Raw genomic sequence first — 24,185 nt, 5'->3', positions numbered from 1 at the left:
TAAAAAGTTCTTTATTTTTATGTCTATAGAGGTGTTTAAAGTCAATACCCAAAGTGAAATATTTAATTAACGCCAGGCATAACTTGTCTTAATACTGAAATGAAAATTTCAATGTCGTTTTGTGTGTGTATCATCAAGCGAAAAAAATCTAAACTTATCTATTTTACCGGGGGGTTTATAAAACTACTAAAAAATAATAGCTATTTTTTAAATTATTTTTATGGGACCATAATATTAAAAATAGATATTTAAATCTGCAATTTAACTATTTGATTTTTTTATATTTTTAGAATTAAAATATTATCTTTTTGCTGCATTTATAAAACATTTGAACCAAGGCATATTTTTATATTTTATAACCTTTCTTAAATCTTGGCCGCTTAACATATTTTTCTAATCTTAAATATGCCCTTCCCATTCTTATCAGGGCTCGGCAGCTGCGCGGCAGTCGCCTGCAAGCCTCACAAAAATTAATCTTTTACAATTAAAAAAAAATCCGCTGCAAAAGTAAAAAAAAGGATCCAAATACGGCAATCCTTCTTTTAAATTTTTTTTTCAAAACATCTTTAAATTTAAAGCTTAGTCGTGGCTGATGCGTTGCTTCCGAGCCCTCAATCTTATGCAATAAATATCAGAAAACACAAATAATACAAACTTTACAAAGTCAAGCCTCTCATTAGCTTGATATTTGCCTTAGAATTTTATCTTTTATTTGTTTTTAATTTCGGACTAAAATCTTAAAATTGACGGATACATTTTTACATTTTATATAACTTTTTTTCTGCTACATCCTTATAATGAATAGCTATTACTCGCATCGTATTATAAACAGTTTCCGCGGATATAAAATGTACAATTATAAAATTTAAACCAGTTTTTTAGCCCCGAGACGCCGAAGGCAAGGACTAAAAAACTGATTTTAATCTTATAATTGTACATTTCTATATTCGTAGAAAACTGGATATAATACGATGCTAGTCATAGTTTTTTCGTATGGATGAGAACCGGTTCCTATCCACTGGATTCAAATGAATACGAGAAAATACTGTATTAAATAATATTTTATTTTAGTTTTCAACACTGCAGTCCAGAAATTTGTGAAGCTTACAGTTCTTAAAGTTTCTAGCTGATTGTTCTTTGGTTCTGTCATCCTTGTTTAAAAATTCTCCATCATTAACAAACCTTAACATAGACCTACAAATAGCTAAAAGATTAGAAAGAAAGATTCCAATCTTGCGAGGAAAAGTTAATTGATCTTGAGAAACCAAACTTCAACACTCCTTCATTGTTCATCTAAGTTAAAGGTAATAAAAAAAATATTTTTATCCTATTATATAAAGAAGTAAGCGTTTTTTGTATGTCCCGAATGATCTCGCTAACCGCTGAACCGGTATTGTTCTCCTTTACAGTGAAGCTTCTTATAGGTCCTGGGGAGGTTTAAACTGTTTTTGGGAGGGTGTCTTCACCCCCCTTCCCCCCCAAAAAATATTTTTTTACTCTTTTGAACTTCAAATTTAAAATGGGATTAGGTCGACTTTTACCCCTTCTACCTTAAGTGCCCCTAGAGGCTTCTAGGGGGCGTAGCCGCTAGTATATTATAATGCATAGTTAGAAAATATCTCAAAAGTGATTTTTAAAAACCTTATATTAAACTTAAACTTCTCATTCCAACAAACTAATAATTGGCTTTCTATTATATATGTTTTTACATTCAATGATTTTATCTATCTATCTATCAATTTATCAATTCTGCATATATTTTTTATTCTATCTAGCTACCTTTTTTTTACATATACATATTTTCTGTAAAAATAGGCATGTATCTAAATAAATATTCAACAATTTAACTGTCAAATTATTCATTTGACTTTTGACACAAAATCAAATCTGCCGCTCTACCTAACTTTTAATCTATTTGATAATCTATCAATCTATCTAATAAATATCTTACTATCTATCTAATAAATATCTTAGTATCTATCTAATAGATATCTTACTATCCATGTAATAAATATCTTATTATCTATCTAATAGATATCTTACTATCTATCTAATAAATATCTTACTATTTTTCTAATAAATATCTTGTTATCTATCTAACAAATATCTTACTATCTATCTAATAAATATCTTATATATCTAATAGATATCTTACTGTCTATCTAATGAGTAACTTTTTATCTACAATCTAGGTATCTTACTATTTATCTATTTCAGCTGGATACTATGGGCAATTTCAGTAGTGTCCGTAACGACCTGGGCCAGGACTGCTGGCTCCACATCTGTGCCATCCAGTCTTCTAACTATCTTAACTCTAAATCAGGTAATTAGGAATCGGCGTTTTCCAGAGGTAGGGAGGACATTGGGCTGTTCACACTAGTCCCTAGTTCTATTATAACGTTTTCGTATTCGTTGGCTTAGCAACTTTGGGGACTTATATAGAGTTTTTATTGGTTCATTTAGTTGAGTGACCAAACGTTTAAAATCGTTTTAAATGAAAATAAGAATTGAGTAGTTGCCCTTAACAGGAACCTAGAGGAAAGCATCTTGGATTTTTTTTCTTTATTTCACTGTATATTGATTATTTGTTATTTTCATTACTATTCTTTTTCTATCTCCTATTCTATTCTCCTTTTTTTCAATAAAAACTTTAACCTTTTAGCTTTAGCTTCAAATTTTCTCAATGCTTATCTGAAAACCACGAATTCCATGTTTGATCTGCTGTCAAAAATCTTTTTTATCTTTTTTTATCTTCCTATTTCTTTTTTCATGTATCAATGGAGTATACATTTATTTTTTCAAACAACTTTCTGCGATTGTCAAAATGAAAAAAAATATTAAAACCAGACGGCAAACAAAACTGGTATTAATTTTATGGTTTTTATTTTAACATTCGTGGAAAATTGTGTGTGATACGATGAAATACATAATTTGTCAGTATGACTGAGAACCAGTTCTTGTCCAGCAGATATTAATCGGTTTGGAAGCCATACTTGAAATCACTTAATTCAATTTCACATTGTGTTTTGTTGTTTTATGATATATTTCTTTTTTTTGTAACATTTTTTATATTTTTAGATCTTGTAGGGTTAGTGCAGAAATGTCGTGATATGGGCCTCCACTCTGTCAATGACATTGTTTCAAAACTTAGAAACACAAAATCTTTTAACAATGGGTAATACATTTTTTACTTCTAAAAATCTCCAAAAAAAATATCTTTTAAGAATTTTTTTTAAAAATCCTCTGCTAAAAGATATGTTCATTGTAAAAATTTATTACTTTGTTAATAACATTAACAGCAAAATATATTACGACAATATGCAGTAGAAGAAAATAATGTTTTGCCTCAATTTGCCTTTTTTTCTGAAACAAATTTTTTAAGGAAGTTTCGATCGAATCATATTACTTTATAAATGTAGTTCTAAATTTAACACTTTTATAAATGATTTGTTTTATGACAGGTTTTCAAATGGCTGGAGCCCGGAGCAAAACAGTTCTTTTGGAGGATTTAAAAGCTTCAGCCAAAAACCCGGCAAAGGAGATGAATTTACTTTAGATGAAATCAAAGAAATGCTTGGTTACTTCATCAAGGTAAAACTTAAATCTAACTCTGAACCGCTCATCTCCTCAATGCTGAATAACAGGGAAAGAAGAATGTGATTCTGACAAACAATTCTAAGTGAAAATTTCCCCACAACCCCCTTCTCTTTTTTCTCCCCTTCAGTTACATAAGAAAAAAACTAAAATTTAACTCTATTTCTGTTTATTTTATTCCTGTATAGTTTGTATGAGTTTAGGAATTTTAGGAAAGGAGGTTTTGATTTTTTCTTCAAGATTCAAAAGTTTGCCTATAGCACTTTAAAAATAATAGTTTTACCCACTTAAGATCTAAGCTCTTGTATTATAGGAATATTATTATTTTTCATGTTTAGGTTGAAGTTGGTCGTGAGGTGAGGATCAACACAAGATTCCCGGACCCCGTGGTGCACATCCTGACCAACGACGGCAGATACCTCGTCAAGTCCATGCATGATCTGGTCGTGGAGGAGGGGTACAACGGGGAGACAACCCTGCGGGCGTCAGCCATCACAATGTATTAACTTCATACCTTCTTTCTTTCATAAACCATATAAGTTGAATTACATAATAATAGCATACCTAAATATCTTTAAGAAAGGTATGTCTATCAACAATATAAGATATGTTAGCATATTTTATGCCTAATTGTTATGTGATTCACCCTCATTTTTGTAATAATGCATTATTATCAAAGATTTATATTAGCCCTGTACCTCTATTTTATCATTCTAAAATTCTCTAAGTATTGTCTAATATAATTTTTAAAGTTAAAAACGAGATTGAATCAAAATTTAGTGTACATAGATAACTTGACAAAGTTATAAAAAATACTGTAGATAATGTATCATTTTTGGGGGATATAGGAAATAATAATTGAAGATAGATGTACATTCCCAAAAATTTAAGCACCAAAAATATGTAGTTTAGTTTAGATTTAAATTTATAATCTATCTTTGAATTATTCCTGTATTTTCTAAAAAAAAACTCATTGATGTATCCATATGTCTTGCCATTGTATACTGTATACATATACAGTATACTGTTTACTGTATGAAATAATTTATTCCTATTCATATTGTATAAAATCTCACCAATAAAAATTAATCATTCAAAACAGATTTTTTCTTTTATCAGATTAACAATAAATATCCTATTATATAAAGTAGTAAGGGTTTTTTTTTGTCTGTAGCCTAAGATTTTGACAACAACTGAACTGATTGAATACTCCATTTTATGAAAGGTTTTAGGATACTTAATTCTTATTTCTATGTTTGGTTTTAGCGTATTTTCCTACTTTCCCTACTCCTTCGATTACATAGCTCATAGATGCTACTACATAATAAAGGAAAGTACGTTCGTTCGTCTGCTTTTATCAGTAAAAATCTAGCTATGTCAAACTTCTGCTTTTAACATTAGGCATAGAGGGGGCATAAACAATATATAACTCTGCCCACAGGGCGGGGACCCTGTCCGTATTTTGTATTGGTTTTTAAAATCAGCTAATAGCGTCGGAAACATAAACACAGCCGAGTCCCCACAAAAGAACAGAAAGTATTTTTTTTCGCAGATGAAAAGGTTCTCCACCACTTGGGCTATATAGTTGTCTGTATTTTACATCTACACTTTTAATGCTTTATAAAATGTATGTGAGCTCTTAACAATTTAAACAACAAATTTTGTATAAAATATTTGTCTAGCATCTACAATTCAGATACATGTTGTCCCGCGTAAAAAGCTACAGGGATCTTGAGGGATAAGACAATGGCCGATAAATTGATATACATCCCCATTAATTATACTCAAAATTACACCTGCTGTACAGGGAGTAAGGGAGGGGACAATGGATCGAATATTCAATCTTTAGGAGTCTCAGACTTTGGGTACTGGCTTAAAGGGAATGTGCAAGAATTTAGCAGTTTCTGACTGAGTTTGGGTACTGCCTGCTGTAGATTACAATTAGTGGTTTAAAACTCAACCTTATTACCCAACCAATCAAAATTCATTAAGAGTCCCCAAAATTGTAAATCTTACGAATAAAATAACGTTATTGTAAAACTTTAATGACTAGTGTAATAAACATCCCACTGTCCCCTCCCTCCCTGTAAAAGCTTTCATTTTATTTTACAGCCCCTCTCATTCAACTTGGTGTTTTCAAAATAATGTTAATCTTATCCCAGAACGGCTTCGAAACCGATCAATAAACACTGGATTAAAATTGGTTCTCAGCCATATTGAAGAATCATGCAAAGCATCGTATTACAGACATTTTCCCACAAATTTAAGATAAAGATCATAAAATCAATACCAGTTTTTTTCTTTTTTTCATTTTAATATCCGTGGAAAGCTGTCAGTATTAAGATGCATTAAATAACTATTGAATATTCATATTTACATATTTAGAATTATTAATTTAGACTTTTATAATCTCATCCCCTTTGCTTGGACAAATTCATATGCATAGCAGACTTAATGAACTTTACTGTCAATTTAATTTCTAACACAAATTATCAGCAAAATTTTTGATAAGTTAGTTTCTTAATAGCTTCAGTATTAAAAGTTTTACTGGCGTTATCCTCTTAGATTTTTTTTTAGATTTTTTAAAATTTGAGTACCTCCCTCCCCGACAGAGAACAACTATTTTAGGCGGGCCGAGCGCTGAAAATTTAAAAAAAATTCAATTTTTATTCAAATCCTTTACTAACTTTATGATTGGATTTTATTCAAGGGACATGAACTCAAAGACTCCACAATCAATATGAAAGTGTGGATATGTCTGACTTATTTATCAATGATTTTGGTCAACCTATAAACAGAATTGCAACAAGATCAAGATCATCACAAAAATCCATCACATAATGTTTTTTATTTTATCCTGACAAATATATTATATTTTAAATCTTATACAAGTGTGTTGTTTTCTTATTACATTTAATTTCTACGGATAGATAAATGCCAGTGTTGGATGTATTTATGACATATAATTGAAAAAGTATGGATGTTTAAATGCCAGATGCCAGTGTCAGATGTATTTTTTTTACATATGTATGGAAATATTGGATATATTTTTGCCAGTGTTGGATGTATTTATGGCACGAGAATTGATTTTACTGTCATTTATACATTAAAAATTCAGTTTGTCATGAAAACATCCATTGCACTGGCGAAAACACATCCACTGTAAATTTGCTGGATGTGTAAATGGCAGTCCACATGTTATAATCCTTGTTTTTTGAACTTGTGAATTTATTAGTTGTTTGGTAAGAATATTTTGGTTAAATGTTTATTTCATAAGGAACATGTTACATGTATATTTTAAATTCGCATTAACTTAATAAAATACAAATTTGTTTGTCTCGTGCAAAATCTCTTCATTTTCCTTTTCCGTACTCTATATCTAAAATTCCTTCAAAACCCTTAACAGTGGGAGCCCCTACAGGAACTTTATTTGGGGAGTGGGGGGGGTGATCTTTTTTAATCCTAATGGTTTGCTGCCATCCTGTGCCTACCAGGGTGGTGATATTTAAAAGAAATCATAATTTTCACGTTTATCTAATTAACCCATTAAAAAAAGTCGGATAGTTTAGTTTAGCATTCTATCTGTTACGTACAGAAAATGAGACAAAAATGGAGGGGGGGGGGGGGAGTAGTGTTGAACCCCCGAGTTTTATGCATTTTAGATTTATATGGCTGACCATAACAAAATACAAATTCTGTAATTTTAGGCATTCATAATTGTCCTATCGGTTTAAACCCTTGTAAGACCAACGAGTGTATCTTTTAGCTTTGGGCATGACAAATTAAATATACAAAAAAAGAATGAAGACATCCATTAGTAGCGAAGCACAAAAAAACGGACAAAAGGAAATAAAGAACAGATGTAAAGTGAACATAATAAAAAGAAAATTTGAAAAGAAAGCCAAATTAATAATAATTTTTTTGAAAAGCACGAAACCTTCATATTTGACTAGTTGCTTTACTCCTAGCATCTTGAAGATGGTGAGGTTGATCAGAAAAATAGGCTTAAACCATCAAAAGACATTTATAAAGCTTCTATGAAAAAAAACCTATTGGAACATAATTTTTCGAGATCGTTCGCTTCAGACACCTACTACTTTATTATTAGGATTAGCGGCTACGTCCCTGTAAAATTGTTTTTGTTAATATATGTTAAAATCAGCTATTCACCAAAAATATTTTTTTCTCCGCTAGTACCAAAAATTTTAGGGCGGCGTTTTTTTTTATTTTTTTTTATTTTTAGCGATTTTTCTTGGTAGGGTGGTGGTACCCTCCCCTAAAATAGCTATAAACCTTCCAAGGACCTTTGAGAAGCTACTCTGTGAAGGAAAACCATATCGGTTCAGCGGTTAGCGATATCCTTCGGTACAAACAGACACACAGACAAACAAACAAACATCGACAGATCGACGGACGGATAAAATAAATTACACAATGGTTGCTCATTTATTTGTATGGGAAATCTTTACACAATTATTTTTAGTGCCTCTAATCAAAGTATACTGCTGAGAAAACGGATGAAAGTTTTTATGTAAAGTTCAATTTAGGTCCACACTGTAATTTACACTTTTATTAAAGTGGGAAGTAATATATTTAACCTTTTTTAAAATAAACACATATTCAACGGCTTTGGTTTTTCCTACAGGGTGTTTTTTTGTGTTTCAGTTATTTGGTAAAATACATTAAATTTAATTTAACCAATATCATAAGAATATGTTTAATCTATATTACAAAGTATAATGATGTTTGCCCGTCCGTCTGTCTGACGCTTAAGATCACGGTAACTGCTTAACCCATTAAATTCTACTCTTCAAATGATATACCTACTGGTCCTATTGTGGTTTTAGGCTATTTTTTAGGGAAGGGGCACCCCAAACTCCCCAAAACAAAAAAAATCCTCCCCATAATTTTTTTTTGGTATTTTAAATTTTTTTTTTGTAAACAATGTGTTTACAAAATATTATTTAAAATGCAACTTAATTTCGGAATTTCCTACAAAAAAACTGATCAAATCCAGTTGATTACCTCTTGGGACAAAGCCTCTAGGCGAATCCATTAGCATAAAATAAAATAGACGAAAACGCACATTGAACCAAAATAAAGCTTCTATGAATTGAAAAACTAACGGTTTGTAGTTTATAGGATCTTTACGAACAGACAAAAAATCCTCACTACTGTACATTATAGATACTAGTGGCTTCACCCTTACAAGCCTCAATTGGTACTTTAAAATTAACATTCCGGATCTAAAAGAATCCTCAATGTAATGGAGACCTATATCGGACCGACAGCCAACTATTTTATTAGCTACAGATGGACTCTTAACATCCTCCTACTTTTATATAAGGACTAGCGGCTATGCCCCTAGAGGCCTCTAGTGGCACTTTAAATGTTTTTTATTATATTTAAAAATAATTTCGATTTTTTGTGATTTCTCTTGGGAGGGTGGTGGTATCCTTTCGCAAAATAGTTAAAAACCTTTCCGGGACCTATGAGAACCCAGGTTCTACGAAGTACCACAAAATTTCACCCTTTTTACCGGAAAAGTGGTAAAGCTGGTCAAGCTGGTAAAATTTACCAGTTTCGTGGTAAATTTTACCAGCAAAAATTTTAGCCAAAAAATTAGTAAAATTTTACCATTTTTTTTGTAAAATTTGACGAAACAAAAAAACCCGTTTTTTGTGTTTTAAATTAAAAACAGCTCTTCATAATCAGTTGTAGTACTTTAAAATAATGACTTCTATACAATGAAGCCTAAATTTAAAATTTTTTTTTTTTTTTAAATTTTACCACATTTGGAAGTTTTACCAAAAATGTGGTCAATTTTACAACTCTATTTTTCAGGTTAAGTCTGAATTTTCGGACTTAGACAAAAAAACGCAATTTGGTCAATTTTTACCAAAAAGTTGGTAAAATTTGACAAGGTATTTTTTTAGGCCAGATTTTTGGACTTTGACAAAAAAAATGAACTTGGTAAAATTTGACCAACTTTTTGGTAAAAATTGACAAGGTAAATTTTTAGGCTAAGTCCAGATTTTTGGACTTTGACAAAAAAAAAACTTGGTAAAATTTGACCAACTTTTTGGTAAAAATTGACAAGGTCAATTTTTAGGCTAAGTCCAGATTTTTGGACTTTGACAAAAAAAAAAAAATTGGTAAAATTTGACCAACTTTTTGGTAAAAATTGACAAGGTCAATTTTTAGGCTAAGTCCAGATTTTTGGACTTTGACAAAAAAAAAAACTTGGTAAAATTTGACCAACTTTTTGGTAAAAATTGACAAGGTCAATTTTTAGGCTAAGTCCAGATTTTTCAGACCTAATACTTTCCAAACAAACATCCTTCTACTTAATGATAAAAATCGCAAATAAAATATAATGAGGAAATATTCAGACCTAATACTTTCCAAACAAACATCCTTTTACTCAGCACTATTTGCTTTCGTTATGGAATATGAAATTAATAAAATATACATACTTATAGTTTATTTTACTTCATAATTTTATAAAATATGATGACAATGATTTTAATTAGAATTTATTTCATATTATAACATAACAGGTCATTAAATATAGATATTATCCAGGTCAATACTGAAACTACAAAACTTACTAGTATCGTTTCTGTAAATAACATACCATACACCTGTCAAATGTGTAATAAAGTCAATATTTTGTAGAATTTTAGCTTGTGGAATGTTTGGAGCTCTCGAGTAGAACTTAATTAACTGACTAACAAATTTTCTCGGTTCTACATTGTCGTCATAATAAACACTGAATGTAATCAATACGCTTTATTTGTTAATTTTAACTGACTAACAAATTTTCTCGGTTCAACATTGTCGTCATAATAAACACTGAATGTAATCAATACGCTTTATTTGTTAATTAAGTGTGTGAATGCTGGCATGACTTGAGATGGTTGAGATGGAACTCAAGTTATTCTCCATGGAACTGCAAAGCTCCACACTTCAAAACTGGTTCATCTCCAAAATCCTGAAAAAGAATATTCATTTTTAAATTAAGCAAAGGATTAACAAATCAAAAAGGCCTTACAAAAAGGAAAGTTAACTGTTTTGGGAAAATTTCATGGAGAAAGTAGATACAGCTTGTGTACATGCCTGCTTATTAGAGAAAGTTTAATTCAGTTATCAATACATAACCAGACTGAGAGAAACTAAGAATGTCTTATAACGGGAATTTGGAGTTATGGTATGAATTAAATAGTCGTATGTTAGTTTTAAGAGAGAGTCTAGAGATTAGAGCCAGAACTGACAATGTCAAGATCCAGAGGGAGGTTTGTAAGAGGTTATATCAGCATGGATGGATTACTACACATCTTAATCGCTGCCGTCCTTCCCCTCTGCTGCCCGCCGCTGCCCAGGCTGCCGAACTGGCAGCTGTTCTTCACGAAGTAAACATGCACGAGGATGAATGTAATGCTGTTTAGATTTTAATAATATCCTGAATGTACTGTTTGAATAATATAAAGTAGTAAAATCTAATTTTAAATAGCTACCTATCTAGTACGTTATTTTTATGTATTAACCTTTGTCTAACCAGTTTAATATCTATCTAATAAATTTAATAATAGCTTAATTGTTAATATAATTTAGTATACAGTTTCATGAAGGTAGTTCGATGTGTGTCTGTGTATATTAACTTCATATTTGTTACGCTTGTATACATGGAAAATACCTTTTGGGGGCGAGGTGTTGCCGTAGTTGCGTGTAGGATTATTCCAACTATCTTTTATTACAAATAATTAAACACTTACTTTTAACTGATGAATTTCTGATGGCAACAGCTTCATGTTGGTGCAAGAAATGTTCCACGATCGAATTGCGGTCAGCTTATAATCAGAGAATACACCCAGCTGTGTGCGAAGCTAAACCTGAAAAAGAATATTAATTGAAATATAATTTATATATATTTTCAATATTATTTTACATAAAACACATCTTATAATATCTTTCTATTAAGGGTATAAAAATTCGTTACGCTTAAAACAATCATAAACCTTAAAGGGCGAATATAGGTTGGATATAATATGAGCTTATTTCAAAGGTGCTATTATATAGATTATAATAAATAACTTAAAGATAATGACATATCTAATTGTATCAGTCTGTTTACAGCTTATATAGATTATAATAAATAACTATTATATAGATTATAATAAATAACTTAAAGATAATGACATATCTAATTGTATCAGTCTGTTTACAGCTTATAAAACCTGTCTAACTCAAGATAATATTATGTAATTAATGAACTCAAACACCCTACCATCACACAAGGCTTCGTAGCAAGGTTGAACTAAAAAGCTTTCGTTAAAGGATAGTCTTAATAACATCCTAAAATATCCATGTTCTTATTAAAATTATTTTAACACTTACTTCTATGTAAACCATTCACTAATTGCAGTGCCCATATATTTTCTCACGAATCTGATTCCTGGCTAAGTCTGAAAAACAATATTAATTGAAATATAATTTGTTAATATTTCTATTATTATTTATATATATTAAACCCCTAGTAGAATACTTTAAATATTAAGAATAGGATAAAAAGTCGTTCTTATATCATATCAAAAAGGTTTAAAAAATTATAAAACAAACAGTTTATCGAAGCAGCTTAAAACCATGCGTAAGGTCCTATATTATATTGATTTTTTTATTACATTATTTAAACACTTACTTCTATGTGAGCCAATCGTTGATTGCAGCGCCCAAATAGTTATTTTTGATGAATCTGATGCTGCTGAACCTGAAAAACAATATTCAATTTAAATATAATTTATTAATATTTCTTTTAATATTTATATATATTAAACCCCTTAGAATTATTTAATATTAAGAATAGGATAAAAAGTGTTTCTTAGATCAAATCAAAAAGGCTTAAAACAATTATCCTATTATATAAATATATTAATATTGTTCTCTTTTACAATAAAGCTTTTTATCTATTTTAATCTATAGCTGAAACTCAAATTAAAAATAGGATGAGGCCTCGACTTTTCTCTTCCTACTTTAAGTGCCCCTAGAGGCTTCTAAGGGGCATAGCCGCTAGTAAAACTTAAACCGTTAATCGAAGGCAGCCTAAAACCGTATGCTCAAGGTCCTATATTATTAATGTTTTTATATTAAAATTATTTAAACACTTACTTTTACGCAAACCACTCTTTGATTGCAGGGTCCATATACTAACAGCCAAGACTGGTAGACAAGTACTTTTTTAAACTTCTGAATATCAGCTCTCTAGCGTTCTTAAATGACATTCATATAAATCTTGTGAGATGGACCATCTCCTGTCAATCATACTTGGATATAACACGTATTTTCTCTAAGAGACTTGAAATAACACTCATTGTTTTCAATAGTTTTCAATCGGTATAGCGGCATTCATGCACATGCTCTGTACAGGTATACAACTTTATATTGAAATATTTCTTTTATATCCATTGCAATATATTTTTTTATATTTTATCGATGATATTTCATTTAAGTCATTGCAAAAATATATTACATTCACATTAAAAAAAATTAACATTAATTTAAACTTTCGTAACCCTGTTTTCACAAGATCAAATCAGCGTGCTCGACAAAGTTGCCAAACTTTAAAAAACACCTTATGTATATAATATCATTTTAATATTTTACCGGTTAATTAATTAAAACTGCATAACTTATATAATTCATCAAATGTTATTATTCGTTGCATTTTTACGCTTCAATCTTAATTCATATTCAGCAGCTCACGGGTTTCCGCTTCAATCTCTCCCAGATAGTCTATCATTCCGTCCAGACTGGCACTATCAGAGTTTGGGTCATTAAATTCGCTTGGCTCGATATAAGACCAATTAGATTCAGCCCATGCCAGGTGATAGTTGTGCTTTCCGAGTTCTCGCAAAAGTTCAGCGTTTTCGCACTGGTTAATTTTCGCACTAACTTCATCCGAAAGTTCTTCGATTTTCCACTGAAGTATGGCCCATCTTATCCAGTTATTCTCGAACGTTGCAGCCATGATTACTTATTCACTAAAAACTTGCGCTAACACAATTTTGTAAGATATAAGATTCAATGAACATGTGTATTCAGTTCCCAGGATAGGGTGTTTTTTGAATATTTCCCAAAAAAGGTTATTGAATAAGGTTAATATCTTATTTTTTTTTTACAAAATATTTCGTTTTTCTATTTTATTTGTTTAATACCGCAGTTTTTTCCTTCAAAATATACAGGAATTATAATAGATAGATTTTTTAATTTAGCAAATTTTAGTTGTTTTATCATACAGCCTAGGATCCCCCCCCGTCGGGTTTCTGGGAGAAAAATTCGTCCTTCTGAATAAAAAACACGTTATTTAATACATAACACTTTTTTTAAACAATGGATCAGGTCCCATTTGTGCAGTTATTCCAAGCACGTACAATTAAACAAAATAATAAACAAGGACCTTTACATAATACTAATACACATTTCACGCAAATATATATTAAATTTTAGGGAATTAAAATTTCTGTTTTTAAAAGGGGGAGGGCACTTTTCTTACCTCCCGCGCGCCGCAGCCTTTAGAGCAAAGTCACTTTTAAAACTTGAATGGAGCTTATAATACATATATATATGATCCTTCCACAACTTATGATAAATATGATAAAAATTATGATAAAACTCACTTATTTTTAGTAACACATATCTTTTCTTAATTTAGATTAACCTGCCCGGCTGCTAATATTCAAGACCATGAGTTCTTCAGATTCTGACGAGCAGGAAAGAATAAGGAAAGGTAAAAACTACGAAATTATTGCAGGGGTGTATATTCTGCTCCGGGGGGGGGGGGGGGAGGGGGAAATAAGAAATAAGTGGATCAATGATGGAAGTTGCTTAAAATCACCTGCTCTTGTTCATGGCTAGTTGTCTTTTGTAGCAGGGGAAAAAATTGTTTTTAACCAAAGAATGTTTCAGAATTCTTTGAGTTTCTTCATTAAAAAACGCTTTAGTTTTCTCATTTTTAATTAAATGTTCTTTCCTTTCAGGGAAGAGAAAGGAGAAGCTAGGAGAAGCCGAGCTCGCCGCTTTCAAGCCGGCGATTTCATCCAGCCTCCGGATATCCATGCTGAAAGCGAATTGTAATTGTAATTTGTGGCGTTATCCTCTTAGAAAATTTTGTTTCTATTATTTAACTCCCCATCCCCCCCCCCCCCCCAAACTAAATTGCTGGGTTAGGTTAGGCTAGGTTAAGTTATACGGCTAGGTAGAGGCCAGGGGCCGTTTTTCTAGGGGGGGGGGGGGGGGTATTTCCTAAGAGGATAACATCAATTTGTTCTTTCAGAACATTTACGTTAACCTCTCTTTGATTGCAGCGCCCATATATTTTATAATTAAGTACCCATGGTGACAGAGCTTGAGCCCCACTGGTCGTGCAGATATATAATTTCCTGCATATAAACATTAATAAACATTATTTACCCCTAAAGCCGACGATTACGTATGCACGTGTACAGTTTTTTAAGCTTCTGGCTATAGCTCTCTAGGAGATCTTAATTGATATGTTTTATTTTTTGTTTTTTTTATAATATTTCTGTTATGATGTTTTTGTTTTTTTACATTATTTATTTTATAGCAAATTAGCAAATTTTCTGGGTTCAACACTGTCGTTATAATAAAACTCCATGCAACTGCATAATTCTGCACAAAAGTCACGACCAGTGGGGCTCGAATATATATGCGTTCGTCGGCTTTTCAGGGAAGGCAGGAAATTTATATAGGTATTATCCAGGTCAGGACTGGAACAAACAAAATTTTATGTATATTGTATATTGTATATTGTATATAGTTATTTTTTTCAAAGTAACAAAATGTCAGACCAACGCTGGATGTATGTAATTGGATCACAATTTTGATAGGTAAGTAAATTAATTTTATAGACAATCAAAGGATAAATAAGGGTATTTTCTTATGTTTGTAACTCTAACTCTTTATTTTGTGAGTTCCTTTGACATTTAATTTTGGTTTCAAAAAGTGTCACTTCCCCCCCCCCCTTTTTTTTTTTACTTTCTCCTTCTTTCGTTATATGTAAACAATTAATAACCTTATTATTATAACATATACTTCTTATTTCAGGAGTTACCTATACACCCCTGTTAGACGTAATTAAAATGGGAGACAATTTGATTGGTACACTCTCTAAAGCTCTACTGAAGCGTATAAGAAGTGGAGATAAGAGGAAAAATGTACAGGTGACTTTTTACAACTAATTATTTCTACATATTTAGGATGAGACCTTACTTTTCATTACTGTACTTAAAGTATAATCTATGCTCGACTTTAATTTCTATTTTTCACTTGCAGTCAGCGCACTATAAACATGCTTGCTCTTACACCAGTATAGTCATATGTACTATAATCAATTGACACGTGTAGCTTGCCCAAATAACGATCCATAACAACTCCCCTATATTATTTTAAATAAGTAATTCACTAATTATGTAATCTTTTTCCAGTTGCAGCATAAACTGAGGACCATAAGAACACTCTTCTGTAATGCAAAGAGAGCCAGAAGTAAATACTGGCGCAAGAAACATCACCAAAGTGAAGACAGTCAGCCATTACTAGAAGAAGAACAGCAGGAGGATTTGATGGATGTGGAATATGAGAACGAAACTGCATCGTCAAAAGGTAACCTACAATATCTGTAATATAAAGTAGAACGATGTCTGTCTGTCTGTTTGTTGTTTGTTTGTCCAAATTCCCACAAACATTGTCTCCCAATTTTTTTTTTATTTTCCTTTCAATCTAAATTTCAAACAATTGGTTTGATCAAACGTTAGTTAAGTTTGTCTCAAGATATCCTTGTTCCAGGGGTGTATATTCTACATGGGATCCCTTAACCTAACCCACCTTCACCCACTCTCTACATTTTTCTACTTTTTCTGGAATTTTTCATTTTTTAACTTTCTAATTTGAATAGCTTTTCTTTACGGCATTATCCTTATACTAAAGTAACAGGATGTCTGTGTGTCTGTTCAAAAGGATCTTGCTAACCGCTGAACCAATCAGGTTCTCCTTTACAGGGTAGCTTCACATAGGTCCCGGGAAGGTTTATAACTATAAAACATCATGTTTAACATCATATTTTTTTAGGTAAAGTTTGTACAGGCTGCAATACCAACTTCACAAAGGAAACCGAAAGTTTATGTTATCAATGTTACGCAAACCAAGTTTTGGAGGGATTAAATAACAATCCTGAAGAAACTGACTACATTAATATTGTTGTAGACAATATTAACAACAATAATACCAGTCAGGATAATAATGATACAGACAATGACAGCATTCAAGATGCCGAGGACTGGGAACACGTCGAATTGTTTGATATACCTGAAGATGATTTTGACCCAGATGATGACGATGACCCTGATGACGAACCTGATGGCGATCATGACGGGGATCCCTTCCAACATCTTACAGAACTTGAGAAAGAAATTGTTAATGATTTCAGAAGCGTTTGTGTTCTAGACAACCCCATCTCTCACTACAAAGTTAGAATCATCCTGAGGATTCTGAAACGCTTGTGTATTTTCAAATTTCCGTCATATAATAAATTATTCAAACCCAAATACAAAGTTGAAATCAAAGAAAACAAATATAATCCTACAAATGCTCCTGGTTCACTGATTGAGTGCAGGTATGTTTATATACGATTTAGAAAGCGTAGCATTTCTATAATCATTACCAGAATTTCCGTACGTCCATTTTAAACATGTCGATTTTTCTCCTTTTTTAACAACAAACTTTCAAGTGTTCTAATTATCAGTTTGATCATTCTTTGGTATATTGCTTCCTGCGACAACTTAAGAACAATATTATAAGCGAAGCCACTCTATAATTAAGTCCTTAAAATTTAAGTATGTGCATAAACCTTATCCTCCTTCAAGCATTTTTTTTTAACAAATTTACTTACATACAATTTTGGTTCGACTTTAATATTTTTAAATTCAGTTCAGATACTTCACAATTGTTAATGTCCGTTTGTTGTACCGTTTCAGTGCTTTGGTTTTTATGGATGTTGTCATCCTTGTTCCATTACTTTTCATCGTAATATTATTTGGAGCCCGATGGTGCAAAATTTCTTTGAATTATGCAAGTTTTAGTTAAAAATATATTTCTTTTTCCAGATTCCCTACCGATGAGATCCTCCAAGACGCCATCACAGACTATAAACGGTTGAATGGACAACAGGCCGTTGATGATCATATAACTTTTGACATCTCGGGCGACGGAGTGAAAGCAGCTCAGGGATCTCATATCTCCTATTATACTGTCTGGATTAGGTAAGTAATTAATATATTGTGGATTTGAAAGGGTTGGGATAAAGTTCTTTTCATATACAGCATGACCCTCGAAAAGGTATTTTTTAGGATTGGCAGCCTATATTTCAAAGGATATCAAAATATTTGTTTTACATCAATTGACAGCCCAGATTTTTAAAGCCAAAGTTTAGGAAACCATTCAATATACAAATAAGAAAGAAAACTAAGTTTACAATTGATACTTTTTTCTATTGCATTCATATATAAAAATCTGTCTTACTGTATACCAGGACTTAATTAATACCATAAATAAACCTAGTTTTTACCACTTTTACGGTAAAATTTTACCAGCCTTTACGTTTTATAAATCAGTGACTACAATTTTAAGTCTAAAGTATTAAATGCTATTATTATTAATTCTTCTTTATTATTTCAGGTTATTCTTCAACAAAGATTTCAATGTTATATTGCCAGTCAGCATATTTGAGAAGACGAGGAAGCGTCCCTACAGTTACAACTTTCTGGATAATGTTACACGATTCATCAACAAACTAATTCAAGAAGGATTACCTGGACATACCTTTGAATGTATAACCATCATCCACGATGCCGTTGCCAGATGCGATGCATTCGGCCTTCTTGGCCATGGATCAAAAAATGGATGCCCACACTGTGACCTTCCAGGGATGGCTTTTTCACAGACTTATCTCCATCAAAAGAACTTGGTATTGTTCGAATCATTGAATGTATTTTACCCCAGTGACAGTCAAAATATGGGTACGCCGAGGTCTGACGAGAAATTCCGCAAGTTTGAGGAAAATAATCAGAACACAAAAACCAGTTTTTCTGACCTTGACCCGAGCTTGGATCTAATAGAAGATTGCCCCAGTGATCCAATGCACGCGTTGCACCTGGGCTATGTAAAGAAAGTGATGACGTACCTGAAGAAAGGACGTAATTGTTATCCAGAATTGGAAGAAGAAGACTTAGTTCAAATGGAGAGAATTACAGGGATGTACTGCATTTGACTAAAGAAATGACGCGTAAAATAGGTGTTTTCTTCGCGCATTTCTCGGCACTGCGATAAAATTCTGCAGTTTTGGATTTATGTCTATTACACATTATTTGTACGCCTTGTTATGCCGCTTAAAAGAGTGTTAGTTTGAAAAGTTTAAAGAACTTAAATTTTGAAAATTTTCTCCTTATCAGCCATATTTTACCATGAACTGCAGTAACTCCAATGATAGATGACATCAACGATCAATTGAAACTTGTTGGCGATTTTGATCGCGTTCCCCGTACGTCCATCATGCGCCTGACAGAGAAGAAGCTAGCCCTCAATTTGAAAAGTTCTGAATTCAAAGTACTGGGCTTCTACCATATGATATTTTATGCAGAGGTAGGTTTTTACCATATTATAATCTTTTTAGAATTTAAAGCTTATTTCAGTTTCATTATATTTGTATAGCAATAACATTTTTTTAAAATTTGCGCACGTGTGCTATATTATATATATATATTTCTATTGAGGAGGGTGGACTTCCAATAAGTATATAGGGCGAAGCCCCTAGAGGCTAGGGGCGAAACAGCTAGTTTTACCTTAAATTATTACAATGTTTTTTTTTTCCAGTTGGCAAATCTTAAAGATGAACAACGTCTGATATGCAAGTTTTTATTTCACATATTGCGCAGTCTCGAACAGCATATAACAACTGAACGTGTGGCTGAGCTCAAGACCATGATAATGGTCCTGAACTCAAAATTGGCGGAGATGTACGGCGAATCGTGCTTGAGTTACAATACTCACATGCTTTACCATATGTCCGCCGATTTGGACCATCCATGTCGTTCAGTTGTTATAGTTTCGAAAGTGCCAATCATGTGATATCAACTTACATCCGAGGATATAATTTTGGCCTTAAAGAGGTTTCAAACAGGTAATACTATTTTTTTTTAGTTGAGTTCCTTTGACTTTTAGTTTTGGTTTCAAGAAGTGTCACTTCTCCCCCCCCCCCTCTTTACAAATTTTAATGTAATTTTTAAAAATGTAACATAACTTTCTTTCCGTGTATTTCTTCAAACACTTAAGCTATAACGATTTCACCAGCAACATACCTTTCCGTTTAACAGCCATTAATGACATAAATGACATATTTAGATTGTTGATGTTTCACACAGTGAAACCGTACATAAATCCGAAGCTGGCTGTCAGGGGTATTAGGACTGCCAAACGAAAGTTCGAGAGTGATCAATTCTATACAGACTGCCAAGACCTCTACTTTGTCCCAGACTGCCGTCGTGATAAAACAGTATGGTTGGTCCACAAAGTGAGGACATTTTTTCTGGCATACACCTTTCCTGAAGATTCCAGAATAATAGGTAGGGGTGTATATTTTGCACATGATTAATTGTTGTATAGAAATATTTCATGAACTATATATTTAATCTAATTCCTTTTTCCTACCACAATTTATTTGTAATTCTCTTATCATGACAGGAGGAGAGTGTGGTAAAGGGGGGGTCTAGGAAATATGAATTAAGTTTTATGGTTTTAAACACTGAAAATATACACCCCTGGTATTAGGAGTAGGCAAGACTGACGATCCCGAAGACTATAGCCATCCTCCAACACAACTAGCCTCCAACCTACTGAAGTACAGAGTAGCATGTATCACTGTACACCTGTTGCATCAAGATGTGTCCATCGTAATTCCTATCGGAATTTAATTTTGTACATTGAAAGCAGAGAAAGGGGGGGGGGGAAGTGACACTTTTTAAAACCAAAACTAAAAGTTCCATATTGTACCCCTATAAAACAACTGCCATGCAAAATGTCAGATCTGTAACTGTTTCTTTAGTTCAGTTCCTTTGACTTTTAGTTTTGGTTTCAAAAAGTGTCACTTCCCCCCCCCCCTTTTGTTATAATATATATGTAAAATGTTGTAAAATTCAACTGAAGGCCCTTCCCTCTTTTTTTGGAATTTATGTGAAATGTACTTTAAAATATTTTTTTCATTAAAATTATTTTTTACAGCTAATTTTAAAAAAGTCATTTCAACTTAATTTAGTAAAACCCTACCTTTTTGGCCATCGATGGGTATGAAGTTAAAGTATTAAGTCTAGTCTGTAATTTGAAAGAGTGCATGTTTGCAAAATGAGAATCTTTACTAAACTAAGTTACAATGCATTTTACATTTAAATTTAAATTTAATTTTACATAAAATTTTAATTTCTGTCTACACATTTCAGATTTAAAAATATGTAAAATTGCCCATGCCAACGACCTGGATTGAACAGCGAAATTTTGACTGGGAATTGACCAAGCTAGATCCCAAAATGACGAGGACTGGAAAGAGTGCTAGTTCTGGAAAGGTAAAAATTATATTTAAGGCCTAATTTACTATTGTACAAATTGCTGCTACCCTTCGCCCTTAAAACTTATAAATTTGCATGTTACCGGATCGAAAGGAAAACCTTATCGGTTCATGCTTAACAGACCACAAAAGATTATTTACCAAGTATAATTATTTATTAATTTTCCACAGTGTGTTTAACATTTGATATTAGTAATTAAAATTCTAGGGGCGTAGCCACTGCTATCTAATATCTTATTATGCATTATAAATACAACAATTATTTCTTGTTTTAGAACAACAAGCCTACTGGAGGTGGCAAACCTAATGGAAGTGCCAGAGGTGGAAGTGCTAAAGCTGGAAGTGCCAAACCTGGAAGTGCCAAACCTGGAAGTACCAAATCTACTGGAGGTGGCAAAGGTACAACAGCAAAGGTAGGATTTTAAGTTTTATTGGTATCGGTTTTTGGTTTGTTGGTGTTTTGTTGTTATACTAAACTTACTAACATGATGTCTGTTTGTGGGTTTGTACCAACAAATCTCGTTAACCGTTGAACAAATTTGGTCCCCCTAACCATATAACTTAACCTAGCCTAACCTAACACAGTCATTTTGTCGGGAGAGGGGGGGGGGAGGGGTAAAGTTTTAAAAAATAGAAGAAAAAAATTCCTAACAGGATAATGCCGGTGTTGTTTAAAACTATAATCCTCGCTAAGTAATGCTTTACAATAATTATCTATATTATTTTAGAAGACAACTAGAACCGCAACATCTCCAATAAGGATTACCCCACCTCCAACTCCACGGCCACGGCCCCCCTCCGCGAGTCAACGGACCGAGAGAGATGTAGTTCCTCCTGCAACATCATCACGACCCCAGGGATCATCTGCCCCTTCTGGTAGAACCGTAGAGATGGTAGAAAGCGAGGTATTATTTTTATTTCATTTTGTCATCCAGAGGATACAAATTACAATTATTTAGGATATATATCGACTTAGCCTGGAAAAAATAACTTGTAAGATTTGACTAAATTTTTGGTAAACATTGACCAATAAAAATTTACCTTGTAAATTTTTACAAAGAAGTTGGTCAAATTTTACCAAGTTGATTTTTTTTTTGTCAAAGTCCAAAAACATTCGCGATATATTGCACCAAACAATGCTTAACATTTCAAATTCATTTTCATATAAAACCATGGTGAAACCTAACTTTTTAATCGATAAAGCAAATATTAAACATAAACCTAGTACATTTACTTAAAAAAATACTATTGATTGCAATGCTGGAAGATGCTTAGGATCACTTGCTCTTGTTTGTGGATAGTCCTCTTTTCTACCACGTAGTTTTTAAAATACCAAGACTTGAAAATATGTGGTTTAATATGTTTAATTTTAAGGATTTGGTGACCGGGGCCGTTATGAACCAAATTCAGAACCAATTTCAGCAGCTACGTAGTTACTTCGCCTCACACCTAAGAAATCAAATAGAGCCCATTAATGCGTCCATCAGAAACTTGGCAAACAAATCGGCGACAAACCATGAATTATTAAAGAATGACATCAAAGACCTGCAAGAAAGTGTATCAAGAGAAATGGCTGAAAATACTGTTACGCTGACAACAGAAATTAATAAAACCGGAAATATAGTGGAAACCTTGGTGACTGATCTAAGAAGACTGACCAATGTGGATGAGCAACTTGAGGAGGCGAATAAAGGGCCTAGTGAGAATCAGGATGTTGTCGTGGACCGTATTTTATCACCAGAATTTTACAAAGACAGAATAAAGAACCATGACCCCTTGATAAAAGATGGTTATATGCGAAGAGAAGAAATTGTCTTTTTCATCCAAAATTTCAATGACCCACATAAAGTGCATAAAGACTGGCTAAACTTACTGAAGATATGCAGAGACCCAATCACCTATTTATGGGTCGTGTTCGAGCAGTTCACATTTGACGCCCGCATCACCGCTGGTTTTTGGACTGATCCGGAACTTATTGATGACAAAACTGGTAAGTAAATATTATTTTGTAAATTTGACATGATGAGAAAACGTGTAAAACGGGGAGAAGGGAGGTGGGGGCAAGGGAAATAAACCGAATAAAAGGGGCATTCCTATTCTTGCTAGCAGCTGACCATGTACAATAATCTTTTTATATATATATTTTATTGGTGAAAATAAATCTTGTGCAGAATATACACCCCTGGTACAATAATAAACATGTACCTATGCATAGTTAATTCAAAATTTCATTATTATTTCAGTGGAATGTTTCTTGGACCATTGTAAGTTAGTGCTTAAGACCACCTACCTACATGAAGCTATCCCTCCAAATTTGTGGAGAACAGGAACCTATGTGGCTTCAAGCGACATCTCTAGAGTGCGGAACCACGTACAAGCTTGTAGGTAATTCAATTATTTATCGCATCTTATTATAAACAGTTTTCCGCGTCTATTAAATGTGAAAGTGGTAGTTTCACAAAATGCATTTCAATGTTCTTTAGTTAAAAAAGTAGTTTCACGAAATGTTAACTGCATATTTTATTCTTGTTAAATTGTTAAACTACATTTCTATGGCATATGTTTCAAAGAATTTCAATTTTGTACCATGTAATTTTTTTATGTGGCAAGACTTTTAGTTCATCTTTTCTTGATATATGTTATATATTGAGACTGTTTTGATATAAACCCTTTTTTTATCTAGGTTCAAGCGCAATTTCGAACACACTTTTACCACGGACACGAATGGTTGTTGTGAAAATATGAAGAAAGCCCAAGATTACATGATAGATAATGAAGATCCAATTATCTGGAGGTTGTTCAGAGTGCTGGTAACGCAAAAACAAGAACGCGTATTGACATCCACCTACAATTTCGAAGATGTTGTTGAAGTCAAGCCAAGCAAGAAGACAAGCAAGAAGAAAGGCAA

The 24,185-nt window shown here is 32.5% G+C and overlaps 1 protein-coding gene across 2 annotated transcripts in view; it reads left to right on the top strand.

The window, feature by feature from the left end:
- The window catches only part of LOC145328860 (uncharacterized), a 39,270-nt gene extending 34,529 nt beyond the window's left edge, over positions 1 to 4,741 (top strand). The window contains exons 2-6 of one of the 2 annotated variants that reach the window (XM_080172768.1): positions 1,072 to 1,304; positions 2,218 to 2,323; positions 3,079 to 3,175; positions 3,462 to 3,591; positions 3,933 to 4,741. In XM_080172768.1, the coding sequence (XP_080028894.1) occupies positions 2,227 to 2,323; positions 3,079 to 3,175; positions 3,462 to 3,591; positions 3,933 to 4,100 (492 nt within the window). In that variant the 5' untranslated portion in view covers positions 1,072 to 1,304; positions 2,218 to 2,226 and the 3' untranslated portion in view covers positions 4,101 to 4,741. The remainder of the gene's footprint in view (positions 1 to 1,071; positions 1,305 to 2,217; positions 2,324 to 3,078; positions 3,176 to 3,461; positions 3,592 to 3,932) is intronic. The other variant, XM_080172769.1, reaches the window with a different exon arrangement.
- The last annotated feature ends 19,444 nt before the right edge of the window (positions 4,742 to 24,185 follow it).

This window comes from Acartia tonsa, chromosome 9 (assembly GCF_053477335.1).
Source record: "Acartia tonsa isolate MP-2025a chromosome 9, ASM5347733v1, whole genome shotgun sequence".
Taxonomy (NCBI): Eukaryota; Metazoa; Arthropoda; class Copepoda; order Calanoida; family Acartiidae; genus Acartia; species Acartia tonsa.
Note: the sequence above shows the minus strand (reverse complement) of the source record. Positions and strands in the feature narration are given on the sequence as shown.